The 16,606-nt window shown below is 42.6% G+C and overlaps 1 protein-coding gene across 5 annotated transcripts in view; it reads right to left on the bottom strand.

Annotated features, from left to right (window-relative positions):
• LOC131302061 (stromal processing peptidase, chloroplastic-like) overlaps positions 1–13,755 on the bottom strand; it is a 48,415-nt gene extending 34,660 nt beyond the window's left edge. For all 5 annotated transcript variants that reach the window (XM_058328636.1, XM_058328637.1, XM_058328638.1 and 2 more), the window contains exons 1-3: positions 13,444–13,755; positions 10,833–11,070; positions 8,796–9,037 (exon numbers count right to left, since the gene is read on the bottom strand). In XM_058328636.1, coding sequence (XP_058184619.1) covers positions 8,796–9,037; positions 10,833–11,070; positions 13,444–13,640 — 677 coding nt within the window. In that variant the 5' untranslated portion in view covers positions 13,641–13,755. The remainder of the gene's footprint in view (positions 1–8,795; positions 9,038–10,832; positions 11,071–13,443) is intronic.
• Positions 13,756–16,606: the final 2,851 nt, after the last annotated feature.

Genomic DNA, 16,606 nt, shown 5'->3' with positions numbered 1-16,606 from the left:
GACGTTGGACGTCTTTCTTGTTATGTGGAGCTGAGAGTTTTTCAATTGCTAGGAGTTGCGCAGGGTCGACCTCAATGCCACATCGGGAAACAAAGTGACTGAGGATTTCCCGAGCTGACCCCGAAAGCACACTTTTCCGCATTGAGACGAAGCTTGTGAGCCTTCAGGATCTCAAAGGCTTCGGTGAGATGGGTTAGGTGATCACTGACCAGCATGCTTTTAACAACCATGTCGTCGATGTAAGCCATCATGGTGTTGCCCAATAATCGCTTAAACATTTTAGTTATCATCCGCTGGAATGTGGCCCCGGCATTTTTGAGACCGAAAGGCATGATGAGATAGCCGAAAATACCGTGCGGGGTGATGAAGGCCGTGTTTTCAACATCGCCTTTGCTTATTGCTATCTGATGATAGCCTCGGTAGGCGTCCATGAAACTGAGTCGCTCGTGACCGGCGGTGGCGTCGACTAACTGGTGGATCGGCAGAAGGGGGAAAAAGTCCTTCGGGCAGGCATTGTTGAGATTGGAATAGTCGACACACACACGCCACTTGCCGTTCCTTTTCTTAACCACCATGATGTTGGCTAACCACTTGGGGTATTGAACTTCGCGGATGGCCCGGGGGTTGAGGAGTCGGTTAACTTCTTCGATGACGGCCTCGGAGTGGACTGGGGAGGACCGCCTTGCTCGTTGCACAACCAGATGCTTGCTTTTGTCAATATTGAGCTCGTGGCAGATGAACGAAGGGTCGACCCTGGGCATCTCTTACGGTGTCCAGGCGAATACTTCGATGTTTCTCTTTGAGAAGTCAACCATCTGGTTCCGCTCGATATCACTAAGTGAGGAACCGACTAGGAAGAAACAAGAACCGCCCTCGTTGATGGGGATGGTGACAAGGTCTTCAATTACTTTCTCGTCGGCTCTTCAACCGACATCCTCAAGAATTGGAGCATCGGGGACCTCAATGAGGTTGAGCCGGGACGTCTGTCTACTGCTTCGGACCGCGTTGACATAGCACCTTTTGGCAGCGGTTTGGTCTCCGAGGTCTTCCTGACGTCCATAAACACCAATGAATTGGACCACCCTTATGGAGCCAGGTGTGCCAGACGATGGCGTTGTAAGGGCTAGGAACATCCACCACAACAAACTCCATATCGTGAGTTACCGATCTGGCACGAACGGGAAGGGTGATTATGCCAATTGGCCACCCTGGAGCCCTGCTGAAGCCAATTAGGGGGAACTCGAAGGGACGAAGATCATTCTCGGAGAGCTCCAGGTCTTTGAACAGAGAATAGTAGTGTAGACACCCCAATCTGGGCTTCTAGATTAGTTTACTCACGGTATTTGATTCCCCGATGATGAATTGGATCAAGAACACCCCGAGAATGATAAGTGTTTGAGCTTTGAGTGTTTGCAAAACCCTTGAACCTAATCCTAGCTTAAGCCACTTCGACAGCCAAAAACCCTACTGACGCGCTATGATTTGCAGCCTGCGCGCGTAGATCAACTTGTGAGTAGGTGGTACACGCGCACCAGTGCGCAACCATCCCACGCGCGACGATCAAACTGCCAGGTGGTGGTCAACAGTCAGCTTGACCGTTGACCATCGTGCGCCAGGGCGCACCATTGCACGCCAAACTGACTCCAGCCTGTCCAACCTGTCCCCATCACCTTTATGGGCTGGTAAGCTTAACCACCAAGTAACCTCAGCCAGCCTCGTGGACTGGCTGAGCTCCTCTCCTTGCACCAACCAGATTCACCTCCATCTCCTCCTATATATATCCCCCTTTGTTTCTCTTTCAAAGGGTTCAAAAATTTCAAGAAGGATTACACACCATTTTCACACCTCAACCAAAAACATAGCTTGTTCTTCCTCTTCCATCAAATAACCATTCAAACACCTCATTCAAGTTTCAAACCTCAAAGCTCAATCATCTGTTCAAACTCAATCTAGGTATAGCATACCTACTGTTTTCCTGTTCTGATCCCTGAGAGGGGCTAGCAGGGCCAAGGCTGGTAATCAATATCAGTCCTGGTCCTAAAGCTGGCAAGGTTTCAAAAACCATCATCGTAGGAACCAACGCGAGACAGTCCCATTCCCGCGCGTGATGGACCGCGTGGGGATTGGTGTCCTACTGTTTTATGCCTTACTTTGCATATAGGTCACTATTAAAGCATGTTAACAACTATTTTACTGCTTTCCTTTCTTAGAAATTGTTAGTTGTAGTTCAATTTGTATTTCTGCTATTATGGAGTACCCCTGGGATTATTCTGGACATGTACCAGAACCCAGAAACATGTAAACCAAACACTGGTTAAAAGGCTCAGTCAAGCGCGCGCCAGGGCGCAAACCATTGCGCGCCAGAGCGCGACACTCGCGCGCCAGAGCACCTCTGACCAGTGGCTGGCCTTGCACGGGTAACTAGGTTTTAGGCCATTATTTTGTCCTCACACTATTTATAGGGTGTTTTGTTAATTTGTAGGGCTTTTTCAGCCTTTAAACTGCTTAGAACTGCTTATCAACTGCTTGGTTTGTCCTGGGTGTGCACCGGTCCTACCAGAGCCCAAAAGAGGTTAAAAACAGAGGCTGTGAGCAAAGCAAACTCACGCGCGCTTGTGTGGTATTCGCGCGCCTAGGTTGTAATCGCATGCAGTGATCCGCGTGGATTGGATCAGTGCATGTAGATACCTTCTTGTACACGTCAAGTCGATACAGTGCGTCGAGTTTGCTCTGTTAAACAGAACCTGGCCTTTACCCTATTTACTAACCGCTCATCCATGCTATCTATCACATCCTGCAAACATGTTACAGTTTTAATCCCCATTAAACTGTTCTCCACCTCTAATTGGCTAAATAATTGATTAATCAAACAGAATCGCAAATGTTTTCGCAAATGCCTAAGTAGAGACCGATCTCCAGATTGGGTAAGAGGGGTGCCTTAAAACCCTTCCCCTCTCGTAACCTGACTCCTGAACTCAGATATGGTTATGACGGACCGGTGCCTTCACCTTTTTCAAAAATCAAACAGCGCAGCGAGCGTTTCAAGTTCGGTTCCTTGGGTGTTGGACCTTCAAACCCAAGTGGCGACTCTGAATTGAGCGCTCGTCTGCCAAAAAAGCGAGCTCGTCGATCCGCCCCTTTTTTCTGGGCACGCTGCCCACAACTATATAACCTCTGTCGAGCTGCCCTGGTCAACAAGAACGCGCCGAACATTGAATGTCCCGATGCAAAGTCTAACCACGAGGGCGTCATTGTGCGGGAGCTGGACGCGGTCTAGATCCTTTTCGGTGAACGAAATAGTCCACTTGGAACTGTCGTCGACACGGGCACGCTTAGGCTCGGGACCAACCAACATGACTTGCTTGGAGGAAGAGGCGTCGTTGAGCTCGGCACGGATGACACGGGCGGCTTCGGCATTTAGGGGACCGTGGATGACGTGGATCATTTGAATCTCTTCTTCATTGTGGGTCTCAGCTCTCTGTGCTCAAGCCCTTGTTTTTTTGTGGTCAATGGGATTACCAAGGTAGCCACCCTCAACAAGCTGCTCCAAGTAAGCCTTGAAGGGCTTGCATGCGGTGGTAAAGTGGCCTTGCTCATTATGGTAGCTGCATCAGACGATTGGGTTCTTGATCTTTCCGTTCCCGGTGCCAAGTTTCTGGTTTGGAAAGGAGAAGAAGGGCTGATCCTTGACCTGATCGATGATCCGGTAGATTAGGACAGTGAAGATGGTCTTCTCAGCATTGAAATCGCTCGGCTTCGGTCCCCTCTTCGAAGATTGGTTGATGTTGTTAACTTGCTTTTTGGGGGTCGGTGCAAGAGCAGGCATGGCAACTAGAATAGCTATCGAGACAACTGTGACCTTCGGGCCCGCAGGTTTCTCGATGCGCCCTCAGCCTTGGATTCGATTAACTGACACCACCCTTCAATGCAAGTCATGAGCTCTTTCATGGAACTGGGCTTGTGCCTAGCCAGGTAGTCGTAGACTTGCTCGTCCTATGAAGTGAGACCAACCTTAAATCCTCGGGCCTAGATAACTCCATCACAGCCCTCGATTTCATTGAAAAGTTCTCAGTAACGATAGGCGTATTGGCGGAGCGTCTCGTCGTTTCATTTGCGCAGCGCGAGGAAAGAGTCGATTTCCTTCTCGTGCTTGTTGCTATAATGAACCAAGCCACGAAGGCGTCACAGAGGGAATCGAACGAGGAGATTGACCGAGCGGGGAGCTGGTTGAACCATGTAAGGCCTAGGTTCCCGAGTCTTGCGGGAAAGACTTCGCATAGAAAGGCGTCGCTCGAGGGCTTGTTTCGGAGCAACAGAGACATGACGAGTTTGTGCTGCACCAAATGAGTGTATGCCTCGATCTTGTCGTCGTACTTGGCAAACTTGGGTTAGGTGAATCCTTTTGGGGGGGTGACTGAATCGATCTCTCTTGTGAATGGAGAGATAGTGATGAGTCTTTCGAGTCGGGCATCGCGATGCGGTTGGATCGAACGGTCGGAAGCGTCTGGAGGCTCAGTCGTGGACCGCTTCTTTGGGACAAGCTAGTCCAACCTTTGGTACTCTTTTCGCTTCGGCGGAACGCTTCCTGACTTTTAGGGGGAGCGTTCATGCCGGTCTTTCTTGTAGCTATCTCGAGGATGGTGCTCAAGGCGCTCGGTCACTGGGCTCCTGTCACGACCGCTCTTGGAGTGTGTGATGACCTGGCTTTTTGCTCGCCCATTTTTTAGGCACTTGCGATACCCCTTGGTTTGGTATTCCACAAGGCCACCATCCTCTTTTGCAACCTTGGTGAAACTAGGGGTGAGCTCAGGACGCCCCTTATCGATTCTGACAGATTGGGTGGAAGAGGCGGAGACGCTAGCCTCTCGAAGGTAGATGGCTTCTCCCGAAGTCCTTTGGGGTTGGGGTTGGGGTTGGGGTTAAGGGAATGGGAACGCTCCCTACGCCACGCATCCTTTTCAGTACGGCTACCCACTTCTGGTGGTTCGAGACGGTCTTTGGCTGAGGGACGAGATCGGTGCTCCGCCAGAGGGCCTCCTCCGCGGTTGGAAGAGGGGCTGCGATGGCTTTGTCGTCCACCACGACTCCCGGCGGAATGGGATGGGGAGATCTGGAAGAGGTGCTTGATCTCTGCTAGCTCGTCTCTGACGTGCTTGTCTCGCTCCACGACCGTTGTCGGGTCATCGATCTTTCGCTCCGAGTGGAGGATGTAGGTGTGGAGTTCGGAGGACGTTCTTGCGTCAGGCATTGAGATACCGGCTCCGACACCGATGGATATGTGAGTCTTACCCAGGGCGTTGGCTCTGCCGAAGCCCGGATTTAGGTCTCCGTGGGGGCCGAGCCTAAGGGTCGTGTCGCTGGGATGTGGATCTTCAACCTCCACCATTTTTGGTTCAAGAACTCTGAACAGAGCTCTTGGAAAAGAAGGGATTGAACGTTGAGAAAGTGGCTGGATCCCCAGCAGAGTCGCCAATTGTGGGGGTTCAATTTGACGGGATCCTGAACGTGGTTCAAGTCCTGGTTCCTTCCTTCACAGCTCCGTGCTCCTGCCGCTGGACCTACAACAAGTCACTAGGGCTATGGTTGCCCAGGGACCCTCCGATGATCAAGTTAGATCTCAGGAGAAGTGTATAGGTCTAGGGTTAGGATAGAATGGCATACCTCTCTAGGCTAGTATCCCTTTGTATTTATAGACCTTGGTTTGCTTGGCCTCCAAGCTAGCGCGTGGAGGGTACACTCGGGTAACCTCATCGGGTGACGTCATTGGTGATGTAAGGGATAAAGCGATTACGGAGCACATGGCGAGGTCAGACCCCAATGATTACGCTCGCGGCATAACCTAATGGGACCCTCCTGGTGTAACCGTTTTCCTTCAAGCGGCCTCGGGGGGTCGGGGTCAGGAACGCCCCGAACCATTCAGGCGATGGCGGAGTCCCGACCGGACCCCCATTTACCGAAGGAAACACTATGATCCGCCCGACTCTTCTATCATAGCGGGCAGGTGTCCTCATGACTGCTCGGTGCAGAACGGCTCGGTAGGATGACCGAGTCCCGATTCTGGAGCCACTACACTAGCAATACCAAGAAACTCAACAAGCATCAAATCAGCAACAAATCATCTATTCCTTTCTTCACAATAGTAGATCTAAGGTCATGAAACAAGTGGAGAACAATTATTATAATTCACTGTGCCGATCCAATGACTAAATGACATGTCTTCTACATTCAAATATTGTCGGTTTGATGACAAGAAACCAAGGTACCAATAACAGGTACTTCACATACGGCTTGTAAGTCAATGAGAGGAAGTCAAGGTTGGGGGTATCACCTAACTTTTCAACCAACAATGACGGACCGAGGGGCGGATGAAACAGGGCGACCGCTCTAACCAAGTTCCAAAATTTCTTTAGAATCATAGTATTTTTTGTCTTGAAAATGTTAAAATTATCTCTTTGCCCGCCCAACATTTGTAAAAGAAAATCTAACATCCGTCCATTGAGGATTTTTTTCCCGAAAGTTTCATAAGCGTCCTCTCAAGATTCTATGCATCCATAAGAAAATATTAATATTAGATTTAACATTTTATCTTTTGAAATAGCTATGGGGTGCACTATCGTATGCACCTACTATTATATTTGTTGTCGGTCTACATTTTCATAATTGCCTAAGTTGATCGAAAATATCTATGATTATTTTTTTAGTACATCTTTTGTAATATGTACCTCTTGTTGAGGTAAATACTTTTGCTTAGCAAATAAATAAATAAATAATAATAAATATGTACCTCTCACTGAGAGTAAACATCTAACTCTCCATAGATCTAGAATCATCCAAAAGGAGAAGAATGGAGAACTCTCTAGAAGAATGGAGAATAATCTAAACTATTCTAGGACGGTCTCAAATGTTGAAGAATGTCATATATCTTTCTCAGAGGTTTTAAAATAAGTTAGAGAATTTTGGAAAATTCTAAAGAATTCTGAAATGTTCTACAAGATTGTAGAAAACTCTACTATATACTAGACTAGTGTGGAGAGTTTTGAAATATTGTGGAGGTGTGAAGAATTGAAGATATTTTCTAGGAGGGTTCTACAATGAAAATGTGGGCCGTTGGATGAAAATAATCCTAACCATTCATTGAGGAGGTGGATGGCTATAAGAAGAAAGAATGTGTTTCTTTGTGAGTGTTAGGGGTGCTTTTAAAAACTAGAAAACCGGCCCAAACTAGAATACCAGACCGACCGGTTTTTAGTTAGAACCGGTCCAGTGTGAAATTATCCACACACAAAAATCCGGTTCTATTCCTGGTTTGTGTGTCTTTAGCACCGGACCGGACCATATATATGTTTTAAAAACGTGAAAACCCTATTCTCCTCAAACTTGTCCTCCCTTCCCTTCACAGCTTCACGCTGACTTCATCCATGAGGTCCACGACCAACACATCGAATTAGCGATGGCGGCCATTGCCCAAGGGTGACTCTCTCTCTCTCTCTCTCTCTCTCTCTCTCTCTCTCTCTCTCTCTCTCTCTCTCTCTCTCTCTCTCTCTCTCTCTCTCTCTCTCTCTCTCTCTTCGTCGTCGTTGTCTTCTTTCATTAATTCGCAGGCTGCAGTAGGTGCGATTGAAAGGAATTGTAGCTATTCAATCACAGGGTTTTAGGGTTTTGATTTCATGGTTTCTGGGATTCGAATCACAGAGACGAGGCTCGTACTGCATGGATTGCAGGGTTTCCAAGGCTGGTTGAAGTTGATTAGGTCCACATTAGGGTTCCAGATCTTGGGTATGTCGATTTAGGTGAGTACAGATTTGATTCGAATGTTTAGAATTCGATTTAAGGCTGAAATAGGTTGAAAATGGACAGATCCATGGATTTTTAAGTGGAATGAGGTGTTTTAGGGCTCCGCAAGTTTCCGGCGAAAGATTCCGGCACCGTTTATGCTCCGGCGAGATGAAACTTGCGAAAGATTCTGGCACCATTTATGCTCCGGCGATATATTCCGTAATGGAAATTGACAAACAGGACGGAAACCGGCCAAACCGATTGAAACTGAACCGGAAGTGTTTCGACCGATTCCGGTTTACACATTTCTCAAACCGACTATCTGGTTCGGTCCCCAAAAAAACCCAAAAACCAAACTGAACTGGACCGAATCACCCCTAGTGAGCGTGCATTTATGTAAACTATTTTACAAGGGTTTTTGTCCAGTAAAAGAATAGCATTTTTAATGTGTCCAAACTCAACACTTCTCTTATGTGATAATAATATTAAATATGCGCCCACCCATTAATAAAGTTATGCATCCGTCCTTGTCAACCATGCTCTTAACTCATAGATTTCCTTTATAACCATCAGCTGCAAGGGTCACGGAAACCAATCCAGGCATATCGTTCGAGCAATGGATCCTACATAAACAACAAACAAGCCCGAGGCAGATCCAATTCCGTACGTAAGCAAACAATAAAGCAGCGAAACAACAGCACTGAAAAAAAAAAGCACGTAAGGGGGTGGATCTTTGAAAGAGATTCCCATTCAATTGGCCGAAGCTCAACACTAAGTACCAAAGGCATCTCAGCAATCTTATTCTCTTCTCGAAGAGACCATGCAAAATAAGATCAGAAGCATACTTAAATTTTTTTCTTGTCATTTTCATAATATATAAATTATAACTCATCTCTACACATTATTCTACTCTGATGTAGCTGTGACAACTATAGCAAACAAAAATGTTTCTAGGTACGAAAATGACGAATACATCATGTGTAAACGTGGGTATTGCAGTTCTTCTGGTTGGGTGTTACCTGTTTGCTGGAACCTTATTTGGTAAAATAAGATAGCGCAGTCCATTCCTGAGTTGTCCCCTGTATAACTTTGGATGCAAAGGAAGTTTGGAACTCAAAATCCTTTCCAATTCTATTCTTTCCATCTCAAGATCCAACGAATCAAGACTTTGCTCCCCTAAAATACCACCCGGCATGATAGTACTTGCTGCATGAGGCTCATCTGGACCCACAGTTGCATGTGGAACGTGAACTTGCTTTACCTAAGCACAAATAGGCGATGCCAATCAAACAAATTGTCTTGCAAGCATGGACAGGAAAAAAAAATACCACACACATTTTAGTATGTCACGGAAAAACCTTCAAAGAGCTAACTAGACATCAAAGAAGAGAAATTCCACGAATGCCAAAAAGAAAGTAATAACTAATAATCCAATGTAATTGAACATCCCACAAAATCAGATCATGTAACCGAGGCCCTTTGGGTCTAAAGCAAAAATAATAGCTGAATTAAAGATTAGAAACATCTCTTTCAAGCAGTCTTCCACAATTTAAAATATTCATATCCCAAAAAGAGTTTTCCAATTCCAGGAAATACATGCAAATGCAAGCAAGTTACACAACCAGGTTTGAATGATAGTATGCAAGAAGTCTTGTATAATAACACATGCACCCTAAATGGCAACACTAATAAAATAACATGCCCACACCCATTAAGTGCATGGGCCTCTTACATAAAAGAACCAATAACGGTAACTCTTGGACATCATATTGTTTCAACAGATGCCATCCCTATCATCCTACTCCCAGAAGTTATGGGCAAGGAAGAAAATCAGAGTTTAAAACTCCAGCTGGGCAGCCTGATTTCACCTCTTCGATTTAAAATGTATGAGACTGACAAATATAATCACCCTAAATCTGCCTCGGTATACAGACACATTCTACTGTTTTCTTTGTTAGTTTTTTCAAAACACAGCTTCGGACGCATGGCTTTTGAATCCTAGGAACTCTGAAATCAAAAGCTCCAAATGAAATCCATAGAGCTCATTAACATAGCTATATCGAAGAGTTTTTGTTCACAACCTTTTTTCCAACAAATCAAACAAGCAAAAGATCTGTCATCATTTTGGTATAATGTAATATCCTTGTACTTGCAACCACAAATGAAGCAGTTACCACTCTCTCCATACTCACAAATACATCATTTGTTGTTGTCCCCAAGCCAAATCATTTCTTGATTTTTTGAAAATCGCTGCGACATGTGCCCTTATTGCATCGATTAGTGTTCCATACACGTACTCATGGTTCTTTGTAGCAATCACCTAAGTGCCTTAAAACCATCTCATTGCAGTGACAAGGTGATTTGGATACCCTTTTATGGTTTACCTACTGTTAACCAGTAAACACCCCACACACATGAAACAACTCAATATGTTACAACTTACAACAATGTGCATCAATTATCTGCTTATGTTCCAATCAAAATCGTTGCGCTTAATATAATAGCAAAAAATAACAGCACAAAGAAGCCATGTTTTCCAGTTATCATCAAACATGGTGGAACTGTCAAATACTGCGCAAGTGCTGCCAATCTTACCAGGTAAAATAAGGTTAAACTGCTTCACGCATAAGGGTGGCAAAAACATGAAAAGCAGCAGAAAGGTTTGCATTAGTATGCTGGAGAGTACTGAAGTTGCAGGCAAAACACTGCTCGATTTTTTGTTTCCTTTGATTGCTACAACGCTCTCAACTTGGATCACCAAGTCACGATCAAACATTGCATGTCACAAATGATTCTCCAGCATTTAAATAATACATAAAATAGCAACAAGTAAACAACAATGATAAGAGCTCAACTTATGAAAAACATAATCAACAGTAGCAGAACTGAAGATATTGGAATTCAAATAAGATGATCTTAATCTGGTTGACAAGGGACAGACATATGAACACGCCATGTTGGTCTCCTAATTGAGAATGCAGGGAGGGGTACAACTCACTCATGGCAATGTGGCCTATGTTTATGAAAAATGAAATGAAGTTGGAGTAGTCACTTACAACGCCATTGCCAAGTCTATGCCCTGATAAGTGAAAAGAAGATTTGTCTGAAAAGACTCTTGATGTAAATCCATTGACACCAATCTGTCTTCTGGGCCGATAACGTAGGCCACAGAAACATTTATGTTGATCTGATGCTCGGGCCGAATGTTCATCAAGCATGGTAGAATGCCATTTTTGGATATTGCATTCTTTCCTAGAGTGTACTGGCCCACCAATTCCTCCATTACTGGACCACCTTCACAACCACACCAATGCAGAGAAAAAAATTATTACATCCAACACTAGAGAATATGAAAAAACCCATTTGACACCATAAACAACCACCACCCGCACACTCTCTCTTTTATTATGCTGTCAAGGAGTGAAACTAACTCAAGTGCATTCTAAGATGGAAACTCATACAATGCTGACTGGAGCGCGAGGCAGTACTTTTAACTGAAACATCAATTTTTTTTGCTATAACTCCACAGAAAGGAAGATGGACGATTAAAGAATAAATACAAGCTAAGTGAGTAGAGCGTGTGGAAAGAAGACAGAGAATGAACCACATGAAAATTGCACATCCCTTTGCTCGGTATCAAAATTTTAAAAACTGAGGAAACAATGAGCAAGGGACTTGCAGTTCACACATACGAAAATAATCCCCCACCTGCAAAATTCTCAAGCAAGAGAAAACAAGGGAAAGAAAAAAACGACTTATGATCTTATCCTTATTCAAGAGAAAAGGAACCCCAATCCATTTGGATAATCCGAGTTGTTCATTTGAGGTCAAATATGTAAATTACCCAGGCAAAAAATCAGCCTAACCTAGTATCCATAAGTATAAAAGCTTATCGTATCTACTTGAGAGAAATGGACCGTCAAAATAAAAATGGTTCATAAGATCCCGGCCATTTGTTTCTCATGCGACGAAAAACAAGGGAAAGAAAAAACGACTTATGATCTTATCCTTATTCAAGACAAAAGGAACCACAATCCATTTTGATAATCTGAGTTGTTCATTTTAGGTCCCAATGTGTAAATTATCTAGGCGAAAAATCAGGTTAGCGTAGTATCCATAAGTATATACGCCTATCGTATCTACTCAAGAGAAATGGACCGTCAAAATAAAAATGGTTCATAAGATTCCGGCCGTTCGTTTCTCATGTGACGAATATAAACAATGCCTGATAAACTTTGGTTTTCAAATGAATACATTTTACATTGAGACCTTTAAAATGAATGGCTCGGACCATCAAAATGGAGCTGTTGTGGCCCTTGTGGGTTGAGTTCTCTTCACGTGAAGATCGCACCAGAGATCAAATGAAGAAAGAAACCCATGAGAGGATCCAGATTTGATAGAGAATACTTCAACACATGTTGTAAATTTCATTCGATGGAAACAACTGCCCTCATTTGAGTCATTTCATGCTAATTCCCTTAATTTACTGTTGAAGAAACTATATAAAACAAAAAGAATGTAAATTGACAAATTTTCTGACTAGTTCCCATAGCGAAAAATTGGACCCTTCTTGTTTCAAAAACATTGCCCAAAAATCTAATAACCATTTTGAAACATGAAGAGAATCTATGTCTAATCAAATCTACATATTTTTGTACTCTCTCTCTCTCTCTCTCTCTCTAAAAACCGTCTCCCTCTCGATATCTCGATAGAAGGTCGCTGGCGACTGCAGTCTAGCTGCAGCAACCGAAACCTAAAACTCCAGTTTTTACGAATTCATGTAACTGTAGCAATCAAGATACTTAAACTAAGATTCAAAACTGCCATAAAAATAAAGTTTGGCAAGAAATACTGTATCCAACTATTTTGTCAAACACTTGCCAAATAGAGAGTAATTGTATCCAGCTAGAAAAAGAAAATATCATTGAGTTCCAAAATTTTAAGTCTATAAGAGAAAAGTTTCGTGATATGATATCGATTACTCTCCCTCTCCACGTACATAATGTACCTATACATAGAACAATGAGAGATCGGCAAAGGATGTACCCAGAGTACCAAACATTTTTTTTTTATCGGCAAAAAACATGACACCCCTTTCCACCAGCGGATTACTTGTATGACCCTCGAGGCCTCAATCATGGCGTTAATCCTCTCTTATTGTCTACATTACGTATTCTCTCTAGAATACTCTTTCTACACATCTTTTTTATCTGCAAAAAACATGATACCCCTTTCTCCACCAGCGGATTACTTGAATGGCCCTCGAGGCCTCGATCATGGCGTTAAACCTCTCTTATGGTCTACATTACGTATTCTCTCTAGAATACTCTTTCTACACTTGATCTTATTCTCTCCTCAATCTTTGTAATGTTACTTTCTATCCATAGTAAACAAATTGAGTTTTACTCGAAATTTGTACTTTTGCAAATCAAGGAAACTCAAAAATTTTACTCAGACTTCAATACAAAGCTATTCCCTCCCTCTAAAATTACAAATATCATTCATAATGAATTATTTACTCAAACTTATGCTCGTGTTTGGGTTTGCCTATTAGAGTGCTTCGTAAAAAAATGAACCTTTTACTCAAGGAACCCATAAAGCTGAGGAAACCCATAAGTGATAGAAAAAGAATATGGTAACCGGAGAAGAAGGGGTCAGTAAAGTTACCTCCTTGGAGAAGATAGGGATAGACGAACGGGTCTGGTGGTACTGAATCTGGACAGAGGAGGGTAACTGGTAGGATACGGCCGAGAAGGATTCAGTCGACTCCTTGGATATCCTATCCTTTGCTCTCCAGTTCCTAATCCAGAATTGCAAAGTACTTGGGGCATATAGTTTCCCGTTAGAGACGCCGGCGCCGACATCCTTTGGATTAGGCTTGTTCAATTAACTCCCACCCAAACAAGGTCAGAGATAAAAACAACCAAAGTCTCTCGCTCTCTTCTCTCTCTCTCTCGTGCGGGAAAAAGAGGAGCGATGGAAACAAGTAAGGATGGGTTTCAGAAACCAAAATAATAACTTATTTTTTAAGAGGTAATTTTAAGTTTAAAAATTATGAGTTTATGTAAATAATTTTTCTATCATTATAGGCCTCGTTTGATAGATCTCATTGAAATTTTTAATACGGTGTAAAAAAATTTAAAAATTATTTTTTATTTACATTATTTTTGAATTTAAAAATGTGAAATAAGCACTTATTTTTTAAGAATGTGTTATGGAACGGAGATATGAGAGCAGCCGCCTAGGCTCTTGCTTGGCCTCAAGAAATAGATGGGGAAAGAAATAAAAAGGGAGAGTCAGGGACAAAGAAAATAAGAATATCTTTAAAATGTACATGAACGGCTTAAACAGTGAATTTGACCCGTTCATATACACTTTAAGTATATTTTCTTTGCACTTAGCATTTCGAAATAAAAACATGCACTTAGCATTTCGAAATAAAAACATGCGTAGATTTCGTACCATTTTTTTTTGCCTCTTACTTGTCTCTCCACAAAATCCATACACGGGTTATATCCTAAAAAGGAAGCTATCTAGTTTTTTTATTTTTTGTTATTTATCAACTGGTAATTCAAGCTGAAAATTCTTTTTTCGCTATCAAAATACTCAATCAAGCAAAATAACAAGAATAAAAAAACGATAAACGATAAACACAAGGATATACGTGGAAAACCCCTTAAACGGGTAAAAACCACGGGAAGGAAATCATGCACTATAACTCATTGTACGGTTACAAACAAACCTATACTTACAACCTAGAATCGCTTTCGGTTAACCAAGGTTGATTGCTGAATCACTCGTCCACTGCACCCAGTGCTTGACCGCCGCCAGGGTCAGATCCAGTGTAAGCACAGACGGATCACGTGACCCACCTGAAAATTGGGCTCCAAGGAAGGGCCCCGAAGTTTAGGGAAGTAATATATATAAAATACCCCGAAAATTATTGAACCTACTAGATGGTCTAAGCGGTAGTATGCTGCCCTTTCTCAAAAGTGATGTGAGTTCGACTCTTACTGTTGTCGCCAGCGTTTCTCCCTTTTTTTGGGTAATGGTTAACCATCAGAACAAAAATATTTAGATTTTACTTTAATATTTTAACATTTTTCTTTAACAAAAATACGTTTTTGCTTTAAAATTTTAACATTTTTTACTTTTGCTTTAACAAAAATATATTTTTGCTTTAACATTTTGTTGTAGCAAAAACATATTTCCTTTAACATTTTAATTCACAACAAAAATATGTTTTTGCTTTAACATTTTTTTATTTTTTTACAAGCTCAAAATTAACTGCCACTAAAAAAAGTTTATTTGATGGATATATATACCCATTTTTGAATTAAATAATAAAAATTGATGTCAGTTCGCACACGACTTTGAAACATATAAGACTGGGTGACCCATCTGCAGAAAATTCCTAGATCCGCCACTGACCGCCGCTGCCTTGAATCGTTCAAGCCTTCCAACAACCTACGGAATCCAACGCCGGCACCCACCGGAAGAACATTTTGATTAGCAGTTACAAAGTATGGAGAAGGCTCTTGGAATTAATCCGGAAGTTTGATGATCAAAACGATCATATCTTTTTTCAAGAGACAAACTAAAAAACTCCCTTGGACATTTCTCAGTTTTGGAGCAAGAGGGGGCTGCACTCATATATTCGGTAGCCTCGAAATCCCAAATGAGCCGCATATATATATATATATATATATATATATATATATATATATATATATATATATATATATATATATATATATATAGATGAAATCTTTCAAGTTGGTCAAGCACCTATATTGGCTTGTTCAGAGTTGCTCGAGCAATCACAACTAATGCACGTAGCCTTATTTTCAACCCACGGATTTTGAGATCCTTTTTCCTTATTCATCTGCCATGATCACGAATTCCCTTGATTCCTTCCATCATTTTGTTTCTCTATCTCTCAATTACAATATAATTGATTTAGTTCCACTACAACAAATTTGAGATCTCCCAGAGGGTTTTTTTTAGTAACGCTTGGAAAAACCGTCGGTATAGATGGTGTACAAGTTATTTATGAGAGCTGCAGCTATGGAGGATGTGAACCGATCGTACAGAGCTGCCTATGCCCTTTCTTTGGGTTCGTTTTGCCTATGAAAATAGAAAAGTCAAACAAACTTCCATCTCACATTCATTCCTTCTCTTACTACAATAAGTTTCCGCCATCGCCCCTTGGTTTCAGAGAACAAGGTTTTGGCTTGTTCATCTTCTCTCCTGTGGGAGACGAATCGAAGAAATTAGGTTAAGAATCAAAGCCTTTAAGGAGTTGGAACGGTGAAACGGTGGAAAACCAGAAAGATAGCCCATGCGGCTTCCACAGAAACGGATTTCTCACAATACACAAGGTCCCTCTCGGCCCTCGCCTGACAGCTCATTTGATATGGAAAGCATGGTAAAAGTCTTTCATTCTCACCCTACCCGTATTGAATGAAGGTTGGTATGAGCATGAAAACTTCGATTCAAGATTGCCCCTCTCTTGTCAGGGTCTTGGTTACTTAACGATTTTCTAATCCTAAAATAATGGGTTGCCTTGCCCCAAGCGTAAGGCTGAGACCGACGTAGTACAATATCCGGTAAGTCCAGAGTCGAATCCACAAAGACGGTAATGTGTGCTGACTAAAAACTCGGGTTGTTACTGATTAAAACGGGCTCTTAGGTAGCCACCCCTTGTCGATTGATTGAGATTTACTAAAACCTAGAAATTGATTGTACTTTTCAAATAATTAAATGAGGTACAATCGTAGGGTTCATAGCACTCGTAACCAGTCCGGATTAACATGCTCCATTCGGTGTT

Source organism: Rhododendron vialii, chromosome 9a (assembly GCF_030253575.1).
Source record: "Rhododendron vialii isolate Sample 1 chromosome 9a, ASM3025357v1".
Classification (NCBI taxonomy): domain Eukaryota; kingdom Viridiplantae; phylum Streptophyta; class Magnoliopsida; order Ericales; family Ericaceae; genus Rhododendron; species Rhododendron vialii.
This window is presented reverse-complemented; position numbering and strand designations above follow the sequence as displayed.